The sequence below is a fragment of the Trichoderma harzianum genome, assembly GCF_003025095.1.
Source record: "Trichoderma harzianum CBS 226.95 unplaced genomic scaffold M431scaffold_16, whole genome shotgun sequence".
Classification (NCBI taxonomy): domain Eukaryota; kingdom Fungi; phylum Ascomycota; class Sordariomycetes; order Hypocreales; family Hypocreaceae; genus Trichoderma; species Trichoderma harzianum.
This window is the reverse complement of record NW_020209264.1, coordinates 193,585-215,587: the sequence shown is the minus strand read 5'-3', so window position 1 is coordinate 215,587 and position 22,003 is coordinate 193,585. Positions and strand designations below refer to the sequence as shown.

At 46.6% G+C, this 22,003-nt stretch overlaps 9 protein-coding genes across 9 annotated transcripts; 6 read left to right on the top strand and 3 right to left on the bottom strand.

Moving 5' to 3' along the window:
• Positions 1-381: 381 nt before the first annotated feature.
• On the top strand, positions 382-1,319 carry M431DRAFT_512547 (hypothetical protein). The gene has a single exon (XM_024919857.1). The coding sequence runs from the start codon at positions 434-436 to the stop codon at positions 1,277-1,279; it is 846 nt and encodes a 281-aa protein (XP_024769446.1). The 5' UTR covers positions 382-433; the 3' UTR covers positions 1,280-1,319.
• A 734-nt stretch (positions 1,320-2,053) lies between these two features.
• M431DRAFT_486316 (hypothetical protein) lies at positions 2,054-3,683 on the top strand (the record flags this gene model as incomplete). The annotated part of the gene is made up of 4 exons (XM_024916372.1): positions 2,054-2,078; positions 2,132-2,135; positions 2,182-3,221; positions 3,277-3,683. The coding sequence occupies 4 exons, from the start codon at positions 2,054-2,056 to the stop codon at positions 3,681-3,683; spliced, it is 1,476 nt and encodes a 491-aa protein (XP_024769445.1).
• A 70-nt stretch (positions 3,684-3,753) lies between these two features.
• Positions 3,754-5,320, bottom strand: M431DRAFT_542207 (hypothetical protein; the record flags this gene model as incomplete). The annotated part of the gene is made up of 3 exons (XM_024921117.1): positions 3,754-4,008; positions 4,032-4,342; positions 4,402-5,320. 3 exons carry the CDS (start codon positions 5,318-5,320, stop codon positions 3,754-3,756), a joined length of 1,485 nt encoding a protein of 494 aa, XP_024769444.1.
• Positions 5,321-5,977: 657 nt separating this feature from the next.
• Positions 5,978-7,015, bottom strand: M431DRAFT_96863 (hypothetical protein; the record flags this gene model as incomplete). Its single annotated transcript, XM_024924877.1, has 1 exon — positions 5,978-7,015. The coding sequence occupies one exon, from the start codon at positions 7,013-7,015 to the stop codon at positions 5,978-5,980; it is 1,038 nt and encodes a 345-aa protein (XP_024769443.1).
• Positions 7,016-8,617: 1,602 nt separating this feature from the next.
• On the top strand, positions 8,618-10,236 carry M431DRAFT_96873 (hypothetical protein; the record flags this gene model as incomplete). Its single annotated transcript, XM_024924879.1, has 5 exons — positions 8,618-9,037; positions 9,104-9,127; positions 9,190-9,313; positions 9,365-9,483; positions 9,550-10,236. 5 exons carry the CDS (start codon positions 8,618-8,620, stop codon positions 10,234-10,236), a joined length of 1,374 nt encoding a protein of 457 aa, XP_024769442.1.
• A 1,095-nt stretch (positions 10,237-11,331) lies between these two features.
• Positions 11,332-12,147, top strand: M431DRAFT_9621 (hypothetical protein; the record flags this gene model as incomplete). Its single annotated transcript, XM_024924802.1, has 1 exon — positions 11,332-12,147. One exon carries the CDS (start codon positions 11,332-11,334, stop codon positions 12,145-12,147), a length of 816 nt encoding a protein of 271 aa, XP_024769441.1.
• Positions 12,148-15,148: 3,001 nt separating this feature from the next.
• M431DRAFT_9620 (hypothetical protein) lies at positions 15,149-17,471 on the top strand (the record flags this gene model as incomplete). Its single annotated transcript, XM_024924798.1, has 3 exons — positions 15,149-15,207; positions 15,262-15,739; positions 15,789-17,471. 3 exons carry the CDS (start codon positions 15,149-15,151, stop codon positions 17,469-17,471), a joined length of 2,220 nt encoding a protein of 739 aa, XP_024769440.1.
• Positions 17,472-17,767: 296 nt separating this feature from the next.
• On the bottom strand, positions 17,768-19,143 carry M431DRAFT_96818 (hypothetical protein; the record flags this gene model as incomplete). The annotated part of the gene is made up of 4 exons (XM_024924871.1): positions 17,768-18,548; positions 18,606-18,732; positions 18,792-18,921; positions 18,976-19,143. The coding sequence occupies 4 exons, from the start codon at positions 19,141-19,143 to the stop codon at positions 17,768-17,770; spliced, it is 1,206 nt and encodes a 401-aa protein (XP_024769439.1).
• Positions 19,144-20,380: 1,237 nt separating this feature from the next.
• Positions 20,381-21,857, top strand: M431DRAFT_125405 (hypothetical protein; the record flags this gene model as incomplete). Its single annotated transcript, XM_024912244.1, has 2 exons — positions 20,381-20,821; positions 20,872-21,857. 2 exons carry the CDS (start codon positions 20,381-20,383, stop codon positions 21,724-21,726), a joined length of 1,296 nt encoding a protein of 431 aa, XP_024769438.1. The 3' UTR covers positions 21,727-21,857.
• Positions 21,858-22,003: the final 146 nt, after the last annotated feature.

The following is a 22,003-nucleotide window of genomic DNA, read 5'->3' as shown; positions in this document are numbered from 1 at the left end:
GATCCCCGACCCAACATTTGGGCTTTGTAATAATTGCGTAGTTGCAGTGAAGCTGCTTAGTACAGTAGCATTGTCGCTCTCAACAAGATCCTTTGAACAACCCATGTTGGCTGGGCTATGTTGGGATTCCTATACAGGAACATAACAACTGGATCAAGTGTAAAGTGTTGAGCCAACTCGAGAGAGATCCTCCCACCAATGAAAGTGTTGAGATTGGGTCGCAGGCAGCAACGCACTCGGTCTCGCGACGGACATGGATCGCATTAACCTCTAGAAACAGAGTCGACTTTGGTATTTATCGCGGCTGCAGACCAACTGTGAGGAATTGCAATCATCTTGCATAGGCGACAGCGACAAAGATTCTTACATATTTTAGCCAGGGACACATATACCCTCCAATTTACCAAAAGCTCACCAATCCCCTTTGTCAATCATGGCAGATGTAGTGTTCAAAACCACAGCAGGCTCTACGCTGCAGTATTTCAAGCGCGGCGATGGGCCTCTCATGATTATTTCGCCGCCTGCCTGGGGGCTTTCTTCAAAATATCTTCAAGAGACTCTCACACCACTCGAGCAGACTTTTACCCTCATCTACCTCGAATTCAGGGCAAATGGAAAATCCACCCGCCCAGATCCATCTGAAATGTCATGTTGGCATCTCGCAGATGACATAGAATACCTCCGCCAGGAGCTGGGCCTCGAAAAGATTCCGCACTTGTTAGGGCACTCGGGAGGTGGTACAATTGCCCTGTGGTATGCCATTAGGTATCCTGAAAAGGTGGACCGTCTAATTCTCTTGAATCACACTCTGGAAGGATTCAATGATGGCAAATCGATGAAGGAGGCAATCGTTGAAAAGTCCAAGAACCCAAAAATGCACGCTGCACTCAAGGCCTGGACTGCTTCATGGGAGGATCTTTCCGACGAGGGATTCGCCCAAGTCATTCGATCTTTTCTTCCTGTGTATTTCTATGACCCTGATGCTTCTACTCGATCCACAGAGTTGAGCAATATTCAATCGGTTTCTTTGTGGAATTATCAGTTGCTACATGGGTCAGATCGAAATGTCCATTATCAAGAACCAGAACTTGGCAAGGTCACAGCAAAAACGCTAATGATCTTTTGCCAAGCGGATCCGGTGTGCACGCCAACACAAGGAGAAGCAACTCACAAAGGAATGCCGGGATCAAAGCTGGTTATATATGAAGAATGCGGTCATTTCCCTTGGATGGAGATGGAGGAAGAGACGTTCAGAGACATTGTCGAATTTTGTACATAGCGAGTTTGTCATTTTGATTACGGCCGCTATCTTTACTTGTGATTCACTAGCATTCTGCATCACTGTATTCTATCAGGCGCATTAACCGTATTATAATGACTGTAATTATCCATTAAACCTCATATACATCAGAAATTTGTGATTAGCAGGTCATAATGGAAACGGCTTCAAAGTCTATTACATATGTAAGTGTTCGCATCTCACCTAGTAGCATGCAGCTCTGCATCTATACTGGGCCAATAGTGACTTTAGTGATAGTTGAACAGCCAGCTAGGCTGGATGTGGGAAGTTTAGCGGCCATTCATTCAGTCAGAAACCCGAAGCGGCATGTTAAGCGCACACATTAGTCTGTCGTTTAGCAAGCAACTATTGCAATAGAAATACCCCGATTCACGAAAGTCTATATTGTTATAACCGCCTTGGTTAGCATCGTCTCAGCGAATGGACTCTTCCGTCCTATGAAATGAACTGCCCACGGCTCATATATCCTCCGCAATGTGGCGTTTAGACACTACCCCAGACATGGTGACTCTAGAGCACCGTCGAGAGACCAACCTAAGCCTAGGCCTTCAATCTGCAGTGAGGAGATCCTACCATCATCCCCGCATTCCCCGGATCAAACTTGTCAGCATAGAACAAGGTCTGGATAGAAACTGTCAATTTTCATCTCCATCCACTTTGATCAGAATCTGTACTTGAGTGAATGAATCTATTGGCCGAAAAATGAACGTTTCGTTGTAACGTCGTTAACAACGCTGAAGCATTGCTGAACTCATGGCCCCCAAACGGCGCAGAATAGGTGCGTATCGACTTGTGCTGTATTACACAGTAACCTGACTAACTTGCACTCAGGATGGTAAGCTCTCATCCATAGCAGATGAACATATAGACTCACAAATTAGTACCAATTGCCGCAATCGCCGCGTCAAGTGTGACGAGTCCAAGCCAGTGTGTGGCCGTTGTCGCAGCAGAAACTTAGAATGCAATCCTCCTGAATTCATTGTCCACGATAGACGGTCAACAAGACCAAGAGGCACGAGACAGCGCCAAAGCAATGATTCAGGCACACCATTGCCCATTTTGCCTTCAACCCCAGAGTCTACGTATGATGTATTTCGCCAAATACAATATGCACAATTGCCAGATCCAGAGGCAGCTCTACCGTCAATCGAACCACAACTACCGATTATGACAGACGAGGTCATGGATCTCGTCCTCAAATACCAATCTGGTATTGGTGCTTGGATGGATGTCCTTGATCACTCGTCCAACTATCGGCGGCAAGTCACTAGGCGTGCGGCTTCGTCTGCGCTTCTCATGTATTCCATCTGTGCCTTGTCTGCGAAACAGATGAGTCTGGTTGCAGAGCACTCCGTCTGGGAGCCGGTAGCCGGCCGCTTTTATGGACAGAGTTTGAGATTACTCATTCATGACTTGAACCAGCTTGATGCAAGGTATGATGAGGTTTTTGTCGCAACCATTCTTCTCTGCAGCTATGAGCTGCTGGCGATCCCAGGCCCAGACTACAGAAAGCATCTTGAGGGCGTAAGTTCTCTTCTTCGGTCTCACTTGTCTTCCATCACTACGGATCTTGACAAAGCGAGTTTCTGGATCTATGCACGACATGACGTTGCAATGGCTCTCATCAACTATTGCCCTACACTGGTTGCAGCTAGCGAATGGCCAGATGCCATGACTGGGAGCAATTTGGAAGAAGACGCTATTGGTAATCAGATCCTTTGGTTACTTGCAAAAGTCATTGAGCTGCGTTTTGCGCCGCCCGACAGCACAATTCCAAAGGCTTGTCACGAGAATCTTCGAGAAATCGGCACAGAGATAGACAAGTGGTGGGACGGCCTTCCATCAACATCACGCGGGCTATCATCTGGCGAAGTATCTGAAGATGGCCTTTCCCAACTGTGGTTTTGCGTTCAGTCTGCAGGTTAGCTTCAACCTTTTTGAGATCGCATTCTCCCTGCTGACATTGGCTTTTGAAGCGGCGGGCTTGCTTTATTTTCACATGGCACAGATTTTGCTACTGGAAGAGTCTATCCAACCTCAAGATCCAAATTTATTGGAAGACCGACATGAGCACGAAAGTTGTATAGAGCAGTTGCATCACCACTCTCGGGGCATTGCGTCAATCTGCTTCTCGCCAGGTGTGCGAGATGGCGTATTAGTCGTTGCAGTCAACCCGCTGTACTATGGTAAGCAAAAATTCCTGGCGAACGAAAGAGTATGGCTAACCGATGAAAAAGCTGCGAAATATGCTCCATCATTATCTTTGAAGGTAAAGATCTGGGCACTTCTGGACAAGATTGAGAAAGAATTAGGATTCCACACTCGAACTCGTGTCATGGAGTTACAGAGGGAGCTTGAATCACAGATATCGCATAATGTATAGTTACAATTATTTTACTGGCCATCATATTCGAAATGTGTATTGAACTAGTTTTTGTGGCACTAAGGCATCTTCAACAATTCTCTCTACGTCTGATCTTCAATGGCAGTGGCCCAGGCCAAAGATTGAATGCTTCCTCGTGATCCAAATTCCCCTCAGGATCCACCAGACTGAGATCATAGCGCTGAACAAGAGTCGCCAAAAGCACCGTTTGCTCAATGTAGCTAATGTTTCGGCCGATACAACCTCTGGCCCCCGTACTAAAAGGGATAAATGTCCCCTGTGTCTCCTTGATGCCATCTTCCAACCATCTTTCCGGCTGATATTGCTCGCTGTTCGAGAATAGAGGACTTCTATCGCCGTGTATGCTGGGACGCCCACAAGAGTGTTTCCGGGGATCCAGGTGCCGTCAATCATGAGCCCTTCAGGCGGCGTCATGCGGTTCAAGCCGAACGCAACTGGCGGCAACAGCCTCAGCGACTCATTGATGCAAGCATATAAATACGGTAGATTCTTCACGGTAGCATATTTGGCGATTTCTTGGCTACCATCCAATGCAACCCGCAATTCGTCGCGTAGTCGAGACAATGCTGCTGGAGTCTTCATTAAGAAATACATAGCGTGAGTTAGAGAAATCGCAGTTGTATCGGATCCTGCATCCACTAGTAATGAATTAGCGAAACAGAAGAATTTCCAATACCATCATTAGGATATGACTTACACAATGTCGCCACCTCGGCTTCAATCTCGGCAATCTCCAGGTTTCGAGCGTCTCCATGCTTATCTTGAAAGAGACATCCCACAAAATCTTCCAATTGCTCTCCGTTTTCGTGTCGTCGAAGACGCTGTTGAACGAGATACCGTACCATCTCATCAAAGCCTTGGCCTTTGTGCCACTGGGTCTGGAAGAAACCTGGAAGCCTTTTTGAGACGAATCGTAAAGACGAAAACCATTTCGTTGACCAGATCAACATTGAGGTTGCCCGTCTTCCGGAGTGAAGGCAGTCGATATAATTCACCGCTTTCTCACCATCTTTAGTGGTTATTGTGACAAGGTCGCTCCCTTGAGTAAGACAACCAAGATGATGGCTGAGTGCAATGTCCGCAATAGCCTCAATCGTGAAGAGATTGCTCCACATTCGAAAGTCAACAATCGCTTCTTGTTTGTCATGGCACAGGAGATCAAACTGTGCGACAAGCTTCTGAACTTTGTCTGTGACTTTGAACTCCCACTGTTCAAGATTCCGGGTAGCAAAGGCATGCGATAAGATCCTGCGCTTACGAGCATGTTCTTGCTTATCCACGACGTCGAGCAGGCTTGGATGTGTACCAGCTGCTGTTACATAGGTGCCTCCTTTGAGACATGGGGTGCTGTGTCCGTAAATAGCTCTGATGGCATCAGGCGTGGAGAATGAAAGAGAATTGGGGCCAACACGGACAACTAGATGTTGCAGGTGACTTTCGTGAATCTCCTTTGAGCGAAACCCACGGTATCTCTGAAGGATGTAGCCCACATCGGATATTCCAGATAAGAAACTAGCATTGGGGAAACGGCGAAGCTTTTTAGAGTCCCAATAATACGTAAATAGAGGTTCGAGAATGAGCAGCAGCACAGCTACTGAGAGCAAATAGACAAGCATGGTGTCTTCTGTGAGACAGCTTCTTGATGAACAAAAGTTGTAGAGCCATCTGTTTCGATTGAGTATATCGCAAGTGTTTATATACCCAGTGATGCCTACCGTTCCATACAATTAGACTGACCAGAAGAAGCCGAAGATGCTTCACTTTCCTAATTCGGTATGCGATCCTGTTCTGGCGGAGGTGCGCTAAACTTTCCTAAACTGGTTTAGTCTTATACAGCGAGATCATTCTCCCAGTTGATGAGCGAATCGAATTGCTCGAATATTTGAGCTCTGGAGCATTAGACGGCAAATAATGTTTCATCGGCTTTACGGATTATGATATGAACTTGCCTGGTCTTCCAATGGGCTCGTTAATATGAGCTATTGCAAGGTAAGGCGCCAATGACGGCCATCCAGGTCCATCACAGTAACCTACATAACCCGTAATGGGAAGAGATGTCAAAACATTTAAGTGGTTGAGCTCGATGACTTGACGACGTAAACATCCTGGAATGAGATATATCGTTGCTGTTGTTGAAGTCTCATCTTATTGACTCTATCTTGTTCTAGCTGACTATCCAAGACTAATGACAGACGGAGCTCATCTAGTGGCATGACATTTCGCATCCATAAGATAATCGATCCCGAACAAAGACATTGGCAAGAAACGTCCTACTAGATTGGTACGACAATCTTTGTGCCACTGACTCCACGCTTGAGTTTGTCCAGTGCTGCATGCACTCCGCCCAGACCACCACCCTCAATCTGGATATTGGGGCTGGGGACAATTTCTCCAGATTTGAGACCAGAGTTCAGCCACCCATGGAACACCTCATAGAAGTGCTTGCTCCTTATAACCTCGTCCATGGATGGAAAGTTGAAAGTGATCTGCGTGTTGTCAAGGGTCGGGTGACCTTCGGGGAGAACGGGCGAATGTGCTACCTTGGCAGGGGCATCGCCTTTGGTCTCTTTGAGGATGTCCAATGTGGGCTGCAGAGCTCCAACCACTACGCAATGAGCCGTGTGTAGGTGTACCCCATCCTTCTTTACGGTGTCGATGATTCGAGAGACGACATCACTGGCCTTGTAGTCAAAGACCGCATGCGCCCCGAGCTTCTTGACAAGATCGTGGTGGCTGGGACTTGCCGTGGCGTAGACGGTAAAGCCGAGGGCCTTGGCTGATTGGACGGCAAACGTACCGACACTGCTGGATGCACCCCAGATCAGGACAGCTTGTTTGTCTGCAGGTGTGTATCTGGTGTCGAGCGGAATGCCAATCGAGGTCCAGGCCGTCAAGGCAGTCAAAACGCCCATGGGGAAGACGGCGCCTTCCTCAAATGAGAGATCGTCTGGAAGGGGGGTGACCAATTCAGATTGTGCCAAAGTGAACTTCTGGAAAGCTCCGTGGTCGGGGGAGCCGTTCTGATAAAAAGACGAGGCAAACGCAAGGACTCGGCTTCCGGGTCCAGGGACCGTAGTGACATTTGAGCCCAGCTTGACGACAACACCAGCTATATCGGATCCGAGGACGGCAGGATAGATCGGAACTGGAGGCATGCCATGGTCTCGTTGGTAATAATCGCAGGGGTTCAAGGCGACGGCCTTGACTTCAATAAGCACATCATTTAGTCCTGGCTCAGGCGTGCGACGCTTGCCCACAGACAAGGGACCACCCGGCTGAGGGAGAATAGCGGCATCGTGTTCTGTGGTCATGGTGGAAGTTGGATGAGTGGACGTTTTGGTTGTTACTGGAGATAGTTTTCGGCTCAAAAGACGAGTTGAACTGTGCTGGTGAAATATGTAAGGGAAAAAATATGACAGATGTAGAGGTGTGGATGAAACTCGTCTAAATAAGAAATGTACATCATGGAGTTGAATGCAGTATTCCTGCAGATTAAGCCTTAACTCACTTAAGTCCATAAACCCCGATGCTAGGAGCGCTCCTTTTCTTTATTCCTGGTGGCATTGCGGGGACTTGATCCTTCTCGCTGAATGTTACATTAGAGGGACTAAGTTTCACTACCCGTACACTGATGATTGTCATTGATACGGTATTAAAGCTTGGCGCTGTGCCATTAAATCCGGTTTGGAGAATGAAGCTCTGCGGTATGACCTGAGGTGGGCATCTCCGGTTACTACTGGGTACTTATCTGTATAGTAACACTGGCACAAAGAAAATTGAGTAGTTTACGTAGTTGCATCTGGAATAAAAAATAGTTCTAATAAACACAAGGCTCTGAAAAGAAATAAGCAAATCTGATTCTATCATCACCTTACCTACTCGCAATGACCGATCTGCAAAATACTATTTTTGGTCTTACACGTTGCTGTGATCTTAGTCTCAAGCTTCTCATTTTGATGGTCCGTCTGTCGTTGTTGTCTTAAGAAAGAGACTACTCGTACTCAACTTTGTCCGCCTAAGCAGGCATTTTAGGTGTGCAGAGGTAGCTTCGCTGCTAGTTACAAACCTAATCACAATGCAACCAGGTAAAACTAGCTCCGTGTTTGCATATTGACGCTTGGCGGATTCCAGAGCTCCGGAATTGTCAAACGACTGTAATGTAAGAAAACGGGCTACAAATATGATATATACCGTCTTTGAACAGGGCATCTTGGACTGACGCTCTACCTTCTTGTGAGGATCCAACACCAGGGCATCTTGATACTTAATGCGCCGGCTAGTTGTCTCCGCCCGGAGCCTGTGAGCCAAAAACGGAAAGTTTCATGCCCTGAGAGCCTTATTAGTGGTTGGGCATTCCATGCAGATTCTGGGGTAGCCTCCACTTGAGTCACCTTGAGAGTGGCTGCCTGCTCCTTCTGAACATGCAGCAGTGTAGCATTGATCCAACATTCGAAGTGGATTGCATGACATCCTTCGAGACATGGTGGAAGTAGAAGCTGCTGAGCAATCATAATACCACGTCAGTTCAGCACCCATCAATTCTACTTTTAGAGACCAACCAAAGCATCTGGACTTGGCACTCATAAGCTAAAAACGCCAGTCAGTTTGTGTGCGATCCCTCACTGGACTGTAATTATAGACTATAATCACTCAGCCAAAGATTTTGATGCTTAGGCCCGCACGTCCGACACCAGTAAACTTTCCCTCTCACATTAAACGTTGGCGTACGTTTAGCTAGGCACATTGAAGGTATTGCTAAGTTCTGCCAACATCAGCATGACGTCGCTGTCCAGACAATATAAGATCAAGTCTAATTCCATGCATATCTAGCCCTTTATCTCCCAAAAGGGACCAAATATATACGCGAAAAAAGACCAACTTGAACTCAGGGCTAGATAGCTCTTTTACACGCCATGGCGACTTCTCCACTTCCCATCTTACGCAGGGAAACAACTGAACCAAAGACTTTTAACGACGCTGTCTGGCGTCGAGTATTCAACCATCGGCGAGAGAGTTCCCGAATTCCTCGTGCGGTTGTCAATGCCTCAAGTGTTGAGCACGTCAAGGCTGCAGTTCAGCTCGCAAATCAGGAAAAATGTAGAGTGTCTGTCCGCAGCGGCGGTCACAGCTGGGCAGTGTGGAGCGTGCGCGACGATGCTATCCTTGTTGATCTAGGTGACTTCAGCTTCATCGAATATGACGAGAAGAGCAAGATTGTATCATGCTCACCGAGCACGACGAGCGCGGAGTTGATGGAATTTCTTAATGCTCGAGGCCGATTCTTCTCCACTGGACATTGTGGAGATGTAGCCATGGGAGGGTTTCTGCTAGGAGTAAGCAATTCATGCGCATGATCGATATAAAGTATGACGCTGGCAGAGCTAACATGGCGATGATAGGGCGGCCAAGGGTGGAATGCAAAGGTAAGGGATCTAATAGATACCCGAAGCGCCCATTACGACCTCCCTATCTCATCTGCAGCTAGAATTGGGGACATAGCATCGAACAGATGGTGGCGATTGATGTCGTGACAGAAGATGGCAATGAAATTCACTGTAGCGCTGTCGAAAACGAAGAACTCTTCTGGCTTGCACGCGGCGGTGGTCCAGGTATCCATATCACCTCACCATCTGTTATTTGTTGCTAAGCTTTGTTGACAGGATTTCCGGGCATCATCACGAGCTTTTCTTTACAAACTAGACCGTTTACCGCCGTATATCGCACTCTGCTTGCATGGCCTGTCACCGAGATACCGACCGTTATGAACTGGGTTACAAAGGTAAGCGTCAATTCTCAAATGAATATCATTGGTACTAAAGCTGCTACTCTCTGACTATTGCTCAAGGTCTGCGACGAGTTTGACACTGATACTGAGCTCGCGAGCTTTGTCCTCTACCCTCCTGAGAGCCCGGCACCGGTCATAGCTGCACTTTTCATCAGTCTCAAGGGAAGTGTTGAGGAGGCCAAGCAGGCTTTGCAGTCGCTAAAGGCTGACCAGCCCGCCGGAGCTCTGACTGAGGGGATTGCCGTCCCGACCACTTTCAAGGCGGAATATGCTTTCCAAACTAGCACGCTCCCTGATAATTACAGGTACTGTGTAGACTCTGTTTGGCTCTCGAACGATGCCGACGTGGGCGCATTGCTCGCTGAGCCAGGACGCACTATTCCAGGGAAAACAACCACAATACTCTACCAGCCCATCACGAGTTCGCAGCGACCAGTTAAAGGTGACCCTGCCTTCTCTCTGCAGACTAAACACTACGTCTCTCTTTACTGCGGTTGGCCGAATGCTGAAGACGATGAAGCGCACATTCAGTGGGTAGACAAAACCATCAATAGCTTCAAGCCGCACAGTGTTGGTTCCTTGGTATCAGATTTTGACTTCCAGAGGCGCGAGACGAAGCATTGGAGCGAAGGAAAGGGTGAAAAGGTCATGGCTCTGCGAAAGAAATATGATCCTGCTGGACGTTTTGCTGGGTTTTTAGATGCTGGCGATAAGAGCGGGCCGGATGGTCTTCGAACCAGTTTTTAGTGATACGGTACCTATGTTAATATGTGGGATAATCTTGAGAAGTAAATTCTGTTCCCAGATTGAACTAATGTACATGGGTATTACTGTATGGGGAGTTGACAATAGTACACAGAGTTGTGGTAGGACCTCGTGAGTCGATAGAAGTATGAAAGCGTCTTGGGTTGGGAATGTTCGTCACTCTAAAATTGAAGCGTAGAATTGGGGTATTGGGCTACGGATTCCTGTGCAGTTAATATGCTGGTTTCAAGAAGCAATATCTAGTCATAGAGAGTTGCTCTCCAGGGCGCAAGAAGCAGGTAGATGGGCTTCTGTCTATTGCTCTTGCTTAAGCAAAGACGTTTGTTCCACAGGCCATTTGGTTTAGCGCAGCAAGTATATACAATTATGTAAATCATGTCCAACTAACGTATGGCTCGGCACTTGACCGGATACCTGAATCAGAATTCGCCAAAACTCCTTCTAGCCATAACTAACACAGCTTAGACTCTCGAGGTGCATGTTGATACATGTCATGTCTATGCGGCATATCTTGTGCTTGCTGACAACCTGTCTGCTTACGACGGATCAACAATCTAGTGATTTGGTTCCAGTAAGTCAGTGGAGTGAAGAGTGGGTTGAGGATTTGAGCGGTTACTAGCGCAATAAGCCCTAGGCATTACACCCCACTGTCGGTACGAGGACATGAAAGGGATATGCAAAGTTCACGGGCTCAAGTTGCGATGTCTTTGTGTGCGGTATGCTCTAGTGGTGTTGCTAATAGGCTGGACGCTATAATATCACTGCAGCTTGGACTCCGTACTATGGTCATAGAATTCGGATGCCCCTGTAGATTTATACCCATACATTGTTTCTAGGATTCCGTGTGGTATCTATGGGAGGCTATAGCCGCGTTGTCACTGCGCTAAAGTCACCTGGTGACATAGTCGGATGATGCGGGTTTAATCTTGCTTACGTTCATTGCTTCGCTCTCTACTCCGTATATCCTGCACGATTAAAATTTGGACTGACATTTGTTTGAATCCAAGACGTTGTCTCTGGCTTTTCTTTTGAATCGACTAGGAGCTCATCTATCAAGCCTGTAACGCCACTCACGAGATGGCCGACGAAAAGGAAGCAGTACTGGCCACAGTGCAGAAGTTCTTAAACTCAATCTCATTGAGGCAACCTCCCTTCAGTGAAGCTCTTGAACATGTTTTGCCAGACGGGTGGTGCGTTCTATCTCACCCAGACGAATTTTGGGTCGGTCGCTTCAGAGATCTTGTTCCTAGAATTGAAGAGAAAGTGACCAAAACCTTTGGCGACCTTTCGAATAAATTTGAAGAACGACTTGCGGAACCAGGTCCAGAGGTCTGGATTCACGAGGATCTCGCGGCTGTCTGGGCCGGCTATCAAATATCCTTCGACAACAAAGAGATCACTCGTGGAATCAACGTCTTTGGGCTGCATAAGACTGCAGATGGTTGGAAGATTTCTGGAGTTGCGGATACCCAGCTTCCTGAGGGCCCGGAGCGATCTCCTGTCCTGCAAACGGTCAGCCCCGAGGTTATGAAACCAATCGATTACTTGTTAGATAATATGACAGAGGGCAACTGGGACAAAATACCGTCCGTTTTTGTGACGGGTAGTGGTATCACAAACTCTAGAAGAAAAGACAACATGCTGTTCACTTCGACATGGGCTGAACTGCTAGAGAGACTGAAAGGAATCATTGACAAGTCCCCATCAGAGATTCGCGAACTCCTGTTTGATGTCGAGACTCGTATCTGTGGAGACTTTGCCTTTGCGTGGACGCCATTTGTGATCGACATAAACGGCCAGACGGTCAACAAGGGCGTGAACATTTTCACGCTGGTCAGGAAGGAGGGTGGATGGATCATCTCTGGATGCCAAGATACGAGCATGCCAGTATAATAAGTTTCCGATCACGTTTTAGATTAGTTATTATACAGATGGGCAATATAAGCTTCTGAGCTCAGTCCAAGTGCCTCCAAGCGTAAAATATCAGAAGAAAATGTTGCGTTATACGCTACTTAACTCGAATCATGATACCCTAACAGTCATCTATCCTTTAAAAAGGGCAACTTACAGGTACCTCAAAGCGTGTTGACACATATATGCATCTTGATTCGTGTAATTACGTGAGAGCTGTGCTGAATTTGCAACATCCCGTCTCTCCTGGATCTATCCACATTAATATCCAGGGTGTGGCCGAGCATCCCGCCATCAATCTTCGGTGCCGAGGTGACAATCACACCCCATAGCCCTTGAAGTCTTAGCGAGCGGCTTTAGAAATACGAAAAAGATCGTCAACGCTGATCCTTTTGCTTTGAAGCTTAAGGATGGTGGAGTTAAACTGGGTCATAAAAACTTCATCAAGGAGGACTACAGAGAGCTAGTGAAGGAGATCCCAGGGGCACAGTGACATCCGATCAGAACATGTTCTAAGATGCCGAGGTAAGATGGAATCTCGGTCAAAGGGAACTGGATTGGAGAGTCCAAGGGTTATCGACGCCAATAATCTCCTACTGCACGTCCAGGGCAGCATTCAAAGCTTGGTATATGCCGTGGCTAAAAAGGCGGCGGATATCACCAAGGCAGACTTGAAGCTTTCCTAGCTGTCTACGATGGTAGATTCTCAGGGAAAACGTTTAGATACAGCTTTATGCCAACCTAACTCATAAACACAGCTCTATAGCTATTAGGTATCCCCTATCTCCTATTGGTTTACGAGACAGTATATTTCGGTAGCCCTCGACCATGGATCCATCGGTGTTGGTTACATGCAAGAACACGTAATTATTCCGGAGGTGCTATAGCTAGTGAAAATGAATCCAAATATCCATGGATTGCTTTTTATGTCTCGCGGTTATAGAGCTCTGACTTGTACTGCCCAGAAGCGCTAGATGTCTTACGCCGGGCGATTGTGGGTGGAGTCTTTGAGATCCTATTGCAAAAGTTCGTAAGAAAAGCTCGTAAGCACTGCGATACGATTCAGTAACCTTACGTAGACTATAGCCCTTATTAAGGGTTCATTGAGTTATGACGTCTTTGACAATTGTGTTCTGTTATTTGTAAAAATACACCTACGAGACTCATATGCCGCTACCCCGGATCGAGTTTTACCTAAAATTTGGAGCACGGGGCACGAGCTTTATTGACCAAGCCAACACGGCAGATTGATGAAAAAGGAATTCTTTAGAAAATAAATATAAGTCTTAAAAAGGATTAAGTCGTTCGGAGCATACAGTGCAAGCAGTGTTTTATGCTTGGCTCGACCTAAAAGGAGTCGAAAATATCGCCCAACTGCTTCGCGATTTTCCACAATCCCTGTCTAGAAAACGAATCAATCGCAGACTAAGCGGGATCTAGTACAACACGATATTTAACACGGCTTTATAATCTCCTCCCGTCCTGTCATCTTTAAAAATGGCTCGATTCCCGCTAGATCGTTATACGATGGATGGTCGGCGAAATTTCCGCAAGAAGTCGGTCTGGGCCTAGATGGCCGCTTATGAACCCACCACTTCCCCATTTAATTGAGGCTAAAGCAAAGCACTGTCCAAGATCAGGGGCTTCTAGAAGACCAAAGGCAGAAAAGAGACATATTGTGTATCGTCCAAGATCCGGGCGTGCGATTTCCACCTTCCATCGTCGTGCTGACTGTTCAGTGGAGGGCTGGCTCAATTTCGAGCCAAATGGAATTTCAACGGTGTTAAAACGCATGGCATGAAAGTAGCATGTCGTGGCGGAATATTGGCAATACGGAGAATGGTGGGTTTATGCCGAGACAAGTGGTTTGCGGAGAAAACAGATTTACAGCTAAAGTCCAATCCCAGCTCCCAACCGTCCTTAACAATCGCCAAGATAATCCCGATAGAGTCAGTGTGTTGCATATTTGCAGGCTATGCAGCAGCCGTCAGTGGTCAGATCGTATATGACATGGGCGAAGGGAAAAGGACTCTTCCAGAAGGTCCACTTGCTTGGCCGTTACGAGTTCCCAATTCGAGGCAGTCTTCTATGATGCGTTTGATGCTTGTATTCGTGGCAAAAGTTTGTAAGCTTAAATACCGAAAGGGAATAATGTCGTCTTGGCCTAAGAGTCGGCGATCTTGGCGATAATCAACTGTCATACTTAGTAGTCTTTGATGATGAAAGCGGACCCCGCCAAGCTACTCCTGAGAGAACAAGCTCTAAGAAGATCATCCGGGTATATTGGCCGAGGAAGCCGTTAATATAAGCAAAACTTGATCTGCACTCATCATTCTATTAGGAAGGAAACCTCGTGGTTTAATACGCTTACGCCAGAGCTCTGGCGTAATGGTAATACGAATCCAAAAACAGAAGGTACAAGGTGCGACAGCCGGCTATTAAACAATTCGCCGTTGAACTAATCAATCGCAACACTTGGCATATGTAGTAGATCAATACATGTTTGTAAGTTTTTATTAATTCAAAAGTTTATATGAAGCTTCTCAAATGTCATATTTCTATAATACTTATGAAATCCTTTAGTTTCAGTGTCTATTTGTTATAAAATTCCAGTTGATATTAATAAGTCATGTAAAACATTAAATGTCAGCCGAGTCGCTAAGCCTAAATGCAAATGACCTTCCTACTTAAGTCCTTGTTTGCCATATTCGCACCCTTGTAAATATTGATCCTTCGTAGACTATTTATCCTTGCGCTTCAGTACAAGAGCAATTATTTAGAAATCATTTTTCAGGGGTGTCGAGATTTCACGTGTAAACAAGCAAGAGATAAGTCGTGCATACGTGCATACCTAGTAGGAGTTCATATTTATGTAACCAATACTGAAAAGTCTTTGAGTACCTATAAAACACTTTCTTGTCTCATCTGCAATCTTGGTGATTGAGTTTCTAATCGTTTGTTCGCCATTTGCCCGGCAGAAAATATGGTAAACCTGCCATACATTGAAAACCCCCCACGCAAACGCCGGAGGCCTGCTGTAGCGTAAGAATGTTTCAACACACACGCGCACTCTGTTCACTCAACTGACAGGCTTAGTTGCGTTGAATGTCGCCGACGGAAGGTCAAGTGTGACCGTGCTAAGCCTTGTGGCCCCTGTTATCAATCTGCTTTGACATGTTATTATCGTCCACCATCCTTCTCCCAAAGCGGCCCTGCTCCAGAGCCCGCTCCGGCGCCCGCTCAACAATCGCTTCACAGCTCATTCCAGGGTACCAACTTGGCAGGATCCGTTAGTCTGCCTATGGATCAGAGGACTTCTCCAAGCTCCGGATTCAGCGACGAATCAAGGCCAAAGAGCGCTATTCAAGTCGATACACACCGGTCATCATCCAGCGTGGGAACTCAGAACCCATCAAACGTATTGACAAACAGTGACCCCGACTTCAGTAGCCCTGACCTTCTCTTTTTAGACGCTCAACAAGATGATGGTCAGCGTTTCATTTCAGTATCTCCACCAGCAGATTCGTCTGCGACGGGTTGCGCGAAACACTTCAAAGAGCATACGATTGCCGGCGTATGTTGACAATTCTAGACCAAGTATCCAGTTTGCTAACGTCTTGAAGCTCGACCGATTGGGACTATTCAGCTCCATGAACGGCCAAATGACTGATTCAACTGGAGAATTTGCAGAAGTCCGGGGTATGCTAGAGAAATGCTACCACTATGCACGTGGCATCCAATCTATGCGCTCATCCAAGCGAGCACGACTTTCTTCACTGATAGATGGACCTATCAAACTGCCCCGACGCAGCACTTGTGACAAACTCATGCACAACTATCTCCGTACGTTTGAGTCTACGATTCGCATACTTCACATTCCTTCGTTCAAAGCAGAATATGAGTCTTACTGGATCAACCCTTGGGGAGTGTCGGATGTGTTTTTGCGCAAGCTGATTCTGGTTTTGGCCATTGGGACTTGTTTTATTGGCTACAGCGACGCGTACGATCCTCAGCTCCGGTCTATGGCTTCAACATGGACATACGACGCTCAGGCATGGCTGATGAGGGCTTTTGACGTACGAGGAGTAGACCTGGATATGCTGGAGGTATCTTGTTTGTTAATAACTGCGCGCAAAACAGATTTGGTAACTTCACAGCTGGACTGGATTTCGGTGGACTTTCCGCTGAGAATGGCGCTGAGACTACAGCTGCATAAGGAACCCAGCATTCATTTCCCTCACCTATCACAACTTGAAGCCGAGAGAAGGAGGCGACTATGGGCGGCCGTGTTGGAGAACTGTTTGCAATCATCTCTCGATTCGGGTATTCCAATGTCGATTTCGAACGACGCATTTGACTGTCTGCCACCCGGAAACTTCAATGATGTCGATCTCCGGGAGGAGGGTCATTCAGAGCCTGCAACTGAAACGAGCGGCTTCACTGAGAGTACAATGTCCATTTTTTTGATGAAAACAATGCGTTTGAGGATGCGTATTGCGCAGTTTCTGAGTAGCTTACTGCCAGAACTGAGTTATCATGAGGCATTGAAGCTTAGTGCTGATCTTGAGGCTCTCTGCCGGTCCCAGGAGAAGGACCTTCAACTCTTTACGACAAGAGCCGCGCCAGGTAGCGCAGTGCCGTCTGACTTTCAGAAGAAGCTACACAGCAGTCTTATTCGGCGTTGCCTCTTGGCTCTTCATGGAAATTTTGCCTCCAAAGCGAAATTTGATCCCTTGTTTTATTTTTCTCATAAAGCCGCAACCGAGACGTCTCTTTTTCTACTCAAATATTTGTTATCAAGCCAGAAGAATAGCCATGCCATGCCAGAGGATGACTTTTCTTTACTCATTATTTCTGGGTCCAGCATCATCATCAGCTTCTTGTGGGAAGCAACAGCTCATGTCTGTGCTGACGTTATCAACAACATTACGGAGAGTCCATTTCCACTTATCAGCAGTCTCTCACGCAGCGAATTGACCCAAACTATCCAATGCGCTATTGATACCGCACGAAGCTGTCTTCGAGCTGGTGACACAGCTGTGGAACCCTTGGTGTTGTTTTCCTGTTCCCTAGCACATATAAAATCAGTTTCAGAGGAAAAGCCTATTGATAAGAGCATCATGGATGCAGCCAGGAGTAGTTTATTATTTTGTTATAAGGTTTTAGAGTCTGGATATAGAGAGGAAGGGCAGGACAGTCGCCTGGACATATCCATCGGTCGCCATGGGCTCGAGTTTCCCGATTACGATAGTGGAACTGACTTGTGGGACACTGTAGTCAATGCGCCCATTATGTTGTTTGAGTGAGGCCAAGACTATAAGAATATGTAGAAATAGCTCTGATGGTTACATCGGTCTTTCAATATCCTTTTTACGTGGGATCCTAGATTTACTGGTCCGCTTAGAATTTAGAGTCGTATCTCGGGATGTGGGGACTGATGGAATTATTAGATATTTACCAGATTCGTCAAAAAGTTTAATCGCATTTATTCGTTCAATTTACGCACGATGCGCAAAGTAATTTACTTCAAGACAGCATGTGAACTCATATTTATCTTGATATGTAACACTTGGCAGTATTGAACCTAGCTACCGCAAGCTAATTATCTTCGAAGCCTAACCTCCAGCAAGCTGGCCTGCTCTGAAATATCTGAAGCACCTTCAAAATCCGTGGGATTCCAGACCTTAACAAGTTCCAACTGAGCTTTGGCGAAGAGGTCTGCAAATTGCTTCTCTGTGCGCTCTAGGGATCCAAATGAGACCATCATGATCAAGTCCGCAGTTGCAGAGGAGAGGGAGGCGTTGGACTCTGGAATAACTGTTTCGTTGATTAGCAGAACTGATTCCGGTGTCATAGCTTCTCTAACTCTTTCCAGGATCTGAACAGCTTGCTTGTCGGGCCAATCATGAAGCACGGTTCGTAGATAGTAGCCCTTGGCGCCCTTGACAGGCTGCTCCTTGAAGAAATCGTAGCCTTGAGCTTCAATTCCTGCAGGCAGTTCCTTAATATCATCAATCACTACTGGGAGATCCTGAAGAATGAGCTTTCCAGACAGATTGGGGTATGCCTTCTGGAACGCAGTGATGTCTCCACCTTGGCTTCCGCCAACATCTACAAGCAGAGTTTGATCGGGCTTAACACCACCGAGCTTCTCTTCGACTGGGAAGAAAGTAAACCAGTTGCGGCCTTTTCTGCGATGAGAGATGGTCATGACAGTGTTGAAAGCCTTTTGGTAATAAGGTTTGGAGCCCAGGAATTCGAAGTAGTTGTCCTTGGTATTAATGGCAAATTGGAAGGGGCCGTCATAGACGTCGTGTGGGCTCTTCCATCCTTTCTCCGCAAAGTACTCAGGGAGCTGTGACGCAATGACGAGGAAATGAGTGCTAGAAACTCAGCTTTTTAGCACGTCTTTGATCTGATGAGCAGTTGAGTAGACTTACATGTGAATAACGGCTGCTGAAAGAGGCGATGATGAGACGTAGGAACCGGATAGTGGTGTTGCTACGAACCGACCGGGCTCTGGCTCTTTGAAGACATTCATAGCAGTCAAAAATCGAACAAAGCGTGCTATGGATATTAGTTTCTATCACGCATTGAAATACATGGAAGATTGTATATCCACTTACTAACTAGCAACTCATCAACGCCTGTGTCTTTCGCCAGTTGCTTGACGGTGATGTTGTCTTGGGGCTGCTTAGCAGCAGCATCGAATAGTCCAGAATCAACTGCAAGGCGGATAGCGATGGCTTGGTGACCCTATCTATGTGTCAGTTTCATTGCTTGTAAATTACCCCTTTACAATTCACATACGGAGAAAACGACTCTTATCGTTGTCTCAAACGGAGTTTCATATGAAGCCCTCAGTTTATCAACCGCGGCCAACAGTTGCTTCCTTTCACCGTCGTCAACACCAGCTGCACCCTGCTGAGCGGCCGCGTTGACCTGAGCAATGAGCTCTTTCACATTAACGCTCGCCATTTCTGTATCACTAAGGCAAATGATAGCTTAGGGTAAAAGACTAGCAAAAGACTATAACGCGGAGGTTTCTCGCAATACACTATTTAATGCACCTTCAATACTAGATAAAGAATTGCTCTCGAAATCTACTTCTTCTGTAACTCCCGAGCTGCCTCTACTTTTGGTGGCCGTGAAACGAAATCCCCGGCATCATCATTGACTGCTTGGCCACGGTGGGAGCAAGTTGCGTAGTAATCCGTTGTGTCCGAAGCACGGCCTGATCAACCGGGAATTCTAAGAATGGCCGAGACATGGACATTTCACTGCCGGCATTTTCAATGACAGTCCGGGGTATGCACACTAAGCCAAACCAGGCATACGGGAGCGATCCCATGCATACGAGTGCTTGATTAAGCAGGTGTTATAAAGAGCAAAGCTAAGAGTAAAAATTATATAATATTTCTGACAACAATATGTCAACATATAATGATTAATTAAAATTATCAATTGAAATCTACATCATTATTATTTGTTATGTCAAATATGGAGTAGTCGGCACTCGGTACTCCGTAGACACATCCTTGTTATGCGTTGTCAGAAGTCCCCGAATCCTTCGGTGATAAGCTTGGACAACTGGGGAAAGCAAAAGTCAGCCCGGGCCACCGATATGCATGTCAAGCGCAGGTTGATCCAGTAGGCCATTGGTGGAATAACAGTCTGGACGGTGAATACGGTAATCATGCAGTGGCGCATGTTTCTAAACATTGCCGAGACGCAGGCACTGATCCACAGCCATTACGTACTGTAGCAGAGTGGATGTAAGTGCTTCGGACGGTGATATCAGACGAATTACGAACTGCTCGATGCAGATAGGCGCTATGGCATAGGACGATCCTTGATTTAAAGCTGACATCCAAGCTAGAAAAATTGGCAAAAACAAGAACAAAGTCGTCTGATTTACCAAACAGAATGTGTCAGGCCATTATGTTGAATATCCCGTATTTCGCCCTTGACTCGGGATATTGTGCCCCAGGGAGCGTTTGTGCAGGTGGATTGGCCTGGAGTGAAATATATGGCTGGGAATCTAAAGCCTCTATAGACAAAATGACATATGCCACCCGATTGCTATAAGAGCTGCAAGGGGATTTAATATTCACTGATAGATTCATTATTAAGGGCTCGGTATTGCTTAGCTATTTACCTTGGACAGTAGAGAGATTGGCTTCTTTGTTAAAGCACGAAACTCGAGTTTAATAAAATGGCTGTTCCATCGGGAGATGCTTCATTCCCGAAGCAAGTTCACATCCTGATCATTGGTGCAGGTCTCACGGGCCTTATTCTAGCTCAAGCTATACGAAACTTCAATCAATCCGAAAAGAGCACTCAATCAGGTGTCAAGTACACCTATTCCATATTTGAGCGAGACGACCATGCATTCGCACGTGGCGGTGGGTGGAGTCTGACGATTCACTGGGCTCTGACGGATTTGCGGAATGTTCTACCGCATGATATCATATCTCGTTTCGAGGATTGCTTGGTCAATCCCGAGGCTGCAGAGAAGGGAATACCCGGCAATTTCCAATATCTGAACCTCAAGACTGGGGCAAGGGTGGAGGCATGGCCAATACCACTTGGTGCAGCTTCGAGAGTGTCAAGAGAGAAATTGTTAGCCCTTTTGATGGAAGGACTTGATATTAAGGTATGGCATATACTTTCCGTGATTGAGTGGTAGTCTTAATAATTTGTCAGTGGTCAAAAGCTTTGGACACGATCAGTTACCCTTCATCAACGACAGTTACAGCCCGGTTCGCCGACGGAACTAGCGAAACAGGCAACCTGATCGTTGGCTGCGATGGATCAAGATCCGCAGTTAGACGCAACCTTTGCCCGACTACGTATCAAAATAACCGACTTCCGGTTCGCCTAATAGGCATGCGTGTCGAGTTCCCGGTCGAAAGGGTCCAGGTTTGTAAAGAGATTGACGTACACTTCTTTCAAGGTGGTGATCCCGCGACCAATGTCTACTTTTGGTTCTCCTTTATCCACTTGCCACGACCAACGGATGATCTCAAAATTGCTACATGTCAGATTATGCTAAGTTGGCCGTATCGAGCCGGCTTTCTGGGCCGAGCCGAGCCAACAGACATGCCCACCACTAATCAGGAGCGTCTGGCTTGGCTTCGATCATTGGCTAAAGATTGGGCTGAGCCTTTCCGCGGAATTGCTAACGACATTCCGGATGATACGGAACTCCGGGAAATTGTGCTAGAAGACTGGCCGCCCCAACCAAACGGCTGGGATAACCACAATGGCACGGTAACTCTCGTGGGAGATGCAGCTCACGGCATGACCATGTTCCGAGGCGAAGCGGCGAATCATGGCGTCATTGACGTGTCTGTTCTGACCAAGCTCTTGTTCAGCGACGATGTCTGTCAGCAAAAGGAGAATGCGTTAAGTTTAGCCGTCCAAGCTTACGAAGACGAAATGATTGAGCGAACCCGCCCTGCGGTTCTCAAATCGAGACAGGCATGCATCGATGCAAACAACTACGAGTCTGTAAATGCTCAAAGCCCATTGATTGCAAAGCGAGTTGTCAGGGATTAAGTTTGATTGTAAAGTTCGATAGCTTACGTGTTGGGATATGTGATAGCCGAGGATGTCCAAGGGGGAAACATTGTCAGGTTACATGTAGGGGCCAGGGATGCTTTACAGATGCTGATAGTAATAGACTGCGCTTTTATTTATGCAAGAATGACAATCTAACGACATGTGCTTTTCTCCTTGTCTGCGAAGAGGAAAATAAGGGGTATGATGAACCATGGGCCCAAAGAAGATAGTCTGTTTTCTTTTTAAAGAAAAAACAGATTAATCACTAGAAAAA

What these genes read in the sequence shown, in the direction of transcription:
- M431DRAFT_512547 (XM_024919857.1), top strand. Translation starts at nt 434, where the DNA reads ATGGCAGATGTAGTGTTCAAAACCACAGCAGGCTCTACGCTGCAGTAT.